General features: G+C 45.0%; 1 protein-coding gene across 1 annotated transcript; it reads left to right on the forward strand.

The window, feature by feature from the left end:
* The first annotated feature begins 1363 nt into the window (after window positions 1-1363).
* LOC116317967 (shaker-related potassium channel tsha2-like) lies at window positions 1364-3122 on the forward strand. Its single transcript, XM_031736868.2, has one exon. The coding sequence runs from the start codon at window positions 1558-1560 to the stop codon at window positions 2998-3000; it is 1443 nt and encodes a 480-aa protein (XP_031592728.1). The 5' UTR covers window positions 1364-1557; the 3' UTR covers window positions 3001-3122.
* Window positions 3123-7908: the final 4786 nt, after the last annotated feature.

The following is a 7908-nucleotide window of genomic DNA, read 5'->3' on the forward strand; positions in this document are numbered from 1 at the left end:
TTTCTGCTCGTGGGTTATTTAATGCCCGAGAGGATGCTCCACACGGTGACCTTTTCACAGTTTAACGATTAAAATTAAACAAGAAAAGCATAAAATGTGTTGATATCACATAAGTGAGCCTGAAGGGCCGGGTTATTTATACTTTATCACATGATGTCAAGTTGTCACAGTTTCAAGATTCCCTGGAAGCACAGTTTTCCTTGATTAACCCCAAACAGCTGGATCTGAATTTAATTTCTACATCATCCTCAGTGTGAACATGTGTAGCACTCCAGGAAATGTCCTCAAAGAAAATGTAATCAGGAGTGCTTTTCCTACTGGGGGTTGTTCTGAGTGTTTCCTCTCTGCATGAGTCTGACCCTTTACATGTGACCACTCTGAAAAACAGTTCATATTTTGGCAGCTTCAGAAAAAGGGAGCAGACTTCTGGGTGAGGGGACATGTAGTGTTTCTCCTGCTGTCAGAATTAGTCCAGGTTTCATCCCAGCTGCTGTTTTTATTTCTGAATGACTCACGTGTTGTGTCTTCATCTCTGCTGCAAATCTGTTCTTTCCTTTTCATGTCAGCTTTTTTCATATTCCCCTGCAGCTCCCTCAGGCCATTCCATGGGAAAAGAAACTTTTCCTGAGGCCCTGGGAGAAATCCAGCTATTTTAGGAAAACACGTCACTGCTTTGAGCTGCAGCCCAGAAACTCTCCCTTATTTCCATCCCCCCCCCCCAACCACACACACACACACACACACACCCCTCCTCTGGACTTGTTGCACGCGCAGTGTTTACCTTCCATGCTATCACTGCTCTCTCATTATTATAATTGTTATTGTTGTTGTTTTTGTTGTTGTTGTTGTTTCCTGTTTGTTGTTGTTTCATGCCTGCAGCACACACAGCACAGACTCGCAGGTCGTGCACAACTTGTGGATGAGGGAGCTGCTGTGGAAACGTCAGCGCGGGTTTGTGTGGAGCGGCTGCAGCGTGACATTGCAGAGCCTGTCTGTGTCTGCCCGTTCACGCCGCCGTGACAGGAGTGAGAGGGCGGGAGGAGGACGCAGCACGGAGCCACAGGTATTCGTTCGGCTGCAAATTCAGAATGAAAAAGCGGATTTTTTGCCTGAAATTTGAGCGTTTTGCATGAAAAGTCTCGCGCTCTCAGTCTCCACACGTCTTCGCTGTGACTGCATGCGCGCTGTTTCAAACGTGACATCACGTCACGGCATACACGGCAGCCCCTGTGATAACCTTGAGCCCGCGCCGCGCAGGACACAACAGGTTCGTTACGCACGCAAACTCTCTCAGAATCCCGCATCTCTGCGGCGTTTCCGGAGCTCTGTGCCCCTCTCGCGTTCAGCATGTGCGCGTGTTTGTTTCCCCCTCCGTGACGAAGCGTGCACACACACACGTCAGCTCGGGGAGGGCAAAGTCTGCTTAAAATGCTGCGAGTGTGACGGCGGAGTCCAGAGCACAGCGGCGCGCGGACGGACAGGTGAGCGCGGGGGGCGGAGAAGGACACGCGGAGGCTCGGCGGAGGATCAGAGAGCCCCGAGGAGCGCGCGGGGATCATGACGGTGGTGCCCGCGGAGAACCTGGACGAGACCGTGGCGCTGGCCGCGCTGTCGGCTCAGGACGCGTGCGAGCCGGAGCGCGCGGACAGCCAGGACTGCTGCGAACGCGTGGTCATCAACATCTCCGGGCTGCGCTTCGAGACGCAGCTGAAGACGCTCGCGCAGTTTCCCGCCACGCTGCTGGGAGACCCGCGGAAGAGGATGCGCTTCTTCGACCCACTGAGGAACGAGTACTTCTTCGACCGGAACCGGCCCAGCTTCGACGCCATCCTCTACTACTACCAGTCCGGGGGCCGGCTCCGGAGACCTGTCAACGTGCCGGTGGACATCTTCTTGGAGGAGATCAAGTTCTATGAGCTTGGAGAGGAGGTGATCGAGAATTTTAAGGATGACGAGGGCTTCATTAAGGAGGAGGAGCGCCCGCTGCCCGAGAACGAGTTCCAGCGGCAGGTCTGGCTCCTGTTCGAGTACCCGGAGAGCTCTGGACCCGCCAGGGGCATCGCCATCGTCTCGGTCCTGGTCATTCTCATCTCCATCGTGATCTTCTGCATGGAGACGTTACCGGAGTTCCGTGAGGAGGCCAGGACTTTTGACGAGCACCTGGCAGCGAACGGAACAGCGCGCGCAAAGAAACCGAACCCATTCACGGACCCGTTCTTCATCGTGGAGACGCTTTGCATCATCTGGTTTTCATTCGAGCTGCTGGTCAGGTTCCTCGCGTGCCCCAGCAAGGCCGCCTTCTTCAAGAACATCATGAACACCATCGACATTGTGGCTATCATGCCCTACTTCATCACGCTGGGACTGGAGCTCGCGGAGCACCAGGGGAACGGCCAGCAGGCCATGTCTCTGGCCATCCTCAGGGTCATCCGCCTGGTTCGGGTCTTCCGCATCTTCAAACTGTCCCGACACTCCAAAGGACTGCAGATTCTCGGGAAGACGCTGCAGGCCAGTATGCGCGAGCTCGGACTGCTTATCTTCTTCCTCTTCATCGGAGTCATCCTCTTCTCCAGCGCCGTGTACTTCGCGGAGACCGACGACCCGCACTCGGGCTTCAGCAGCATCCCGGACGCATTCTGGTGGGCTGTGGTCTCCATGACGACGGTGGGCTACGGGGACATGTGCCCGGTCACCATTGGGGGGAAGATCGTGGGCTCTTTGTGCGCTATCGCCGGCGTGCTGACCATCGCGCTGCCGGTGCCCGTCATCGTGTCCAACTTCAACTACTTCTACCACCGGGAGACGGAGCACGAGGAGCAGTTCCAGTACACGCACGTGACCTGCGGACAGCAACAGCCGGCTTTCGGAGAGTTCAGAAAGAGCGACAGCAGGTCGAGCCTGTCCAAGTCCGAGTTCCTGGGCAGCGAGGACGCGGACTCCATCAAGTACACCAACTGCAGCCCGCACAAAGCCCACAGCGGCAAACTCACCGACGTCTGAGCCGCAGCAGCACGCGCTCTGCTGTGACTGCACACCGGAGAGATCCTTTTTTCTGCCATACAAGACCCACGGAGAGGACCCACGTTTACCCCCGAAACCGTCTTCCATCACGCGCGTCACGAGCGGACAAACAGAAGCTTAGAAGTGATGAAAGAGCCAGCGGCAGCACTTTATCCAGACATATGATTATTAACGTTTCTGTAGTGGAGCTGGTCACACACACACACACACACACACACACACACACACACACACACACACACACACACACACACACACACACACACACACACCTGTTAAAGCTCAGGGTGGATCAGATGATGCTTGTTGGAAAATTCGGTTAATCTAAATTTAAAGTCCAACCCTGACGCCATGTTTGATAAGAATGTTTGTTATTACTAAAACAAACAAACAACAACAAACAGAAACAAACAATCAGGCTTCTGTGGGGAAAACTCCGAGCACGTGCTCCTTGTTATTGCCACGCAGACTGTGTGAGCGTTATGAAATCAGCCTCAGTTTCTCCAATCCAACAGCGCCGCTGTGCGGACGAGCCGAGGCCCTGCGTGTCTCTCTGTGGATGCAGTTTCTATAGCAACCTTCCAGACTTTTCTGTATTGTCTGCCACAGGAATGAAAGCACGCGGGCTGAGACCGCATAGGCCACAAAACCACCATGTTGTGGAAAAGCCTCCATGTTGTCTGAATCCACCACTGAACATCACCTGCACCCCACAGAGTCATGGTTCACCTGCCATCAGCACACACACACACACACACACACACGCACACCCACACACACACAGTGATTCCATTATTTTAGGCTTTAAAATGCTCACAAACCCCTCCAGCTTCACATGAAGACATTAAACTCTATATTTTAGTTTTTTTTAAAAATGTAAGAATCTGAGAAGAGCCTCAAATCCTCGCCTTCAGCAGCTTATTAGAATAATATTAGTAATATTTTTGATGTTTTAGAGCTCAACCAATACTGATAAATATATATAATATACATAAAACTATTTAAGGAACAGTGACAGTATATCTGCGAATAATATTTTTGTGCTCTGGACAGCATAAGAAAAAACACTTTACATTTGAAGCAAACAATGAAATACAGAGTGGGATTATTGTATGGCAGCACCGTGAGGCCAAAATTCTTTTAGTTTCAAATCTAATTTTACATTTCAGTTTTTCATAAGTTGCTTGTAACATAAAAATCTTAAACTGTGAAACCATCAGAATTATTTTAAAACATGACAAATTAAATCGACACACAAAGAAAACTAAATTTAATCGAGTGAAATTCTCATAAATATAAAACTCAAAGTCAGACAACAAACAAAAATTTAAAAGTCAAATATTCGAGTTGAAGTTTTACTCACTTTTGATCACTTGATCAACTGTTATTACATATTAGCTGCATATGGCAGCACAAAAAGGACGAAATTAATGTCAAATTTCACATCACGACTCAGTGTTCAGATGATAAGGTTGAAATGTTTGGCAAACTCTGATTTTATGTGATTTCTGTTCCCCACTTTAATTATAAATTAAAAATATTTTCAAAAGGAAAATTTTTTAAGCATTTTCAAATTAATATAAAAGACAAAACATATAAAAGTTGCTTAATTTCAACACATAAAATTAAAGTCGAATGAAAACAAAAAATTAACTTGCATAAATGTAAAACAGCGATTAATACATTTTATTACATTTTAGCTCTTTAATGGAAATAATGTGACCCCAGAAAAGCTGCAGCACAAAGAGTCACAATTTCATGGCTATTTCTTAAAATTTATTGGAAAATTATGAAAACTCGTGTTTCCAGTAAGGAAACTAAAATTAAAGAGGGAATTTAAACCACATACACTCAGAAGCTTTTCAAAATAAAATATTTAGATGCAGCAAGATTGTAACGCCAGCTTCACATATGCAATTTAAATTATTTTGGCACCTTTTTTCTTCCATACCCTGTGATAACGCGGTATTGGGCTGATAGCTAATATTCTTACTGAGCAGACGTGTCACAGGTAATGATTAAAGTCCGTGTTGGAGCCTGTGGGGTCCCAGTCGGAAATGAAGGACTGTCTGGATGTAAAAACAGCTCACCTGTATTCACCTGGACTCCAGGATGAAACATAAAATGGACCTGGAAACAAAAAAGGAGTTTTTAAATGACCTGATGGAATAAAATCAAAACAAAAAGGAAAAAAACAAAAACTATCCCAGGAGATGTTTTCACTGTGAACGTCTAATGGATTATTATCTGAGTGAAGGATGTTTAGATGGATTCATTGACAGATGGACGATGAGACTCCAAACAGAGGTAAGAAGAAGTTCTCTCTCTCTCTCTCTCTCTCTCTCTCTCTCACACACACACACACACACACACACACACACACACACACACACACACACACACCTGTCTGGTATTGAGTAGGCTGCTTTGAGGTATTCCTGGGAATCAGAAGCAGGGTGCAGTGTCTTATTTTGGCCACCCAGTGGCAGCAGAGCAAACCAAACAGAACCACCATATGTGGCTGTAAATGCTCTCTGTGCAGCAGCTCCTCTCTGACTGTGTCTTGTGTTTGCTGCTTTATAAGGCCACAGAAGCTCCTCGGAGCTGCAGAGGTGATGATGACTCTGTGTGGGTTTATTTCTTTAAGCAGAACTGACACTGCAACTAAAATTTGCTGCTAAAAACAGGGAGAGATGCCAGCTACTAATAATTAATACTGTTTTCCCAGCAATTATTCTGTAAAGACAAACAGAAGGAAACCTGTAGAAAGACTGCAAAAAGTCTGAAGTAAAGCAAAACTATCATTCACAGGCTACGGCACTGTGAAGTATACAGAGATAAAACACAGTGTGCTTCGGATGTCGGTCAGGCTGCTCTTTAGGTTCAGTTTACACATTACACTGACTGCCTGCAGTCTTGTTACCTCCTCGTGCCTTTGAGTCAGAGCTCAAGAAGGAAACTGATCTTTGATCATCCTGAAACACAATCAGTGTCATTTTCATCAGCAGCGAGTTTTAAAATGGAACTTTTTATAAAAAATGAACGCATTGAGAGAGGTTTTTAGACCGAGGCTTACCTGATGAGACAGACTAATGCAAATATGACAACCACACACACACACAATCACAAAGATTAAAGAGATTTAAAAATCATGACAAACAGATTCCAAACAGCCAGAAAATCATGTATTCTGACTTCAACATGACTGCAGTCAGAGACAAAACGAGCATCAAGATGCAAAACACCAATAAAGACACACAGAAAACTTCAGAGTGACAACAGCCGCAAGGAGATAAAGAAACGCAAAATGATTTCAAGATGTAAGGTAAAAACTAAGGACTAAGGAAAAAAACTACAAAACAGTCATACAATACTTAAAACCTGTTCAGGATAAGTAAAAAACACACATGTAGAATCTCCACAAAACAAAGAAGATTTTAGTTTACTTACTTTTTCATGCTGTGTTAAAACAGAACACTGCATCAGTGTTCATGCTCAAGGTCATTGTTCCTGCAGCAGACCGGTGCATGGGCCTCAAACGTGACCATTATCCCTAAATACATTGAGAATTATTTAATGTGAACATCATGTAAATACAGGCAGTACAGATAGGCTTAGCTTCACAAAAAAAGAGTTTTTCTTTAAATGTTTAATGTTGTCATCCTTATTTCAGTGATTATGTGTTTGGATCTTGACTGTTGTGTATATGTGTGTGTGTGTGCGTGTGCTGTCTCAGTAGTTACCAGGCCACCATGACTGAGACTGTTGTTCCGACTGGATAACAGCAGGGTTCCCGGGACAGTGTGGGTAATGGGGCACAAACAGTTGCGTCTCTGCAGTTAAATGCATAATATAAATGTTGAGTTTAGGCACTTTCTGAGAAGAATCTACAATTTAGGTTAGGGTTAGGTTTAGCTTTTATAAAGTGCTTTTAACTTAAAATTTGACCTTTTTCAACACTGATCTACTCTTAGGTTCACCCTTCTTCAGAACTGTACACTGTAAAGCTGGTGTTACTCACCATCAAGTTAACATTACTATTTTTAGGAAAATAGTTTGCATAATTCAAATTCAAGTAGAGCCAGCTTATCATGTTTTACAGTGACATGGGCTGATGGTTTTATCATCAGAGTAAACATAGTTCTGGTGGATAAAATGCACAGAACAGGCGTTTTGTTGGGTGATGATATAATGAATGTCACAGATATCAGAGCAGAGCACGTAGTGTAAAAATAAACTCCAGTGTATTCAAAGTCAGCAGATGTTTAGCTCGTCCAGTTGAAGGACCGATGAGCTCACAGGAATCACTCCTCTGGTCATAATTTAATCAAACATACACACGAGGATCGCCTAAACTATACTCAAGGTCAATGTCAAGGTCAAATCAGTCTTACTATTTCTTTTAATTCTCATTAGTTTGTGCAAAACAACCAATCAGTGACAAGAAAACCTTAAAAGAAAACGTTATTTCTTGCTTCACACATCACAGAAACCTGTGAATTGTGATGGATTGTGAGCCCAATGAGCTCCTTGGTCCTGATGTTCTGCTTGGAATAAAAGATGTTTTAAGGTCTTTTTAGAGACTTTATGACAGCAACCAGAAAACGCACCACACCCATGAAGAGGCTGATCTAAAGTTCAGTTTGCTTTAACCTTTGAACTTCAAACAGGGGACACGTCAACCATCAAGGTTGGTGTTTAGATTCAGTTCATGTCCAACTCTTTATTACTAACTAACACTTCATAAACTCTTCTGCCGTTTCCCAAATAGATTTCAACAGGTAAGAGAGAGCATATTTCTCCTATACTGGCTTCTCTCCATTGGCTCCCTGTTAAATCCATCATTGAGTTTTTCTATATAAAGTCCCGAATCATCAGGCCAATCTT

Source organism: Oreochromis aureus, linkage group 17 (genome assembly GCF_013358895.1).
Source record: "Oreochromis aureus strain Israel breed Guangdong linkage group 17, ZZ_aureus, whole genome shotgun sequence".
NCBI classification, from domain to species: Eukaryota; Metazoa; Chordata; class Actinopteri; order Cichliformes; family Cichlidae; genus Oreochromis; species Oreochromis aureus.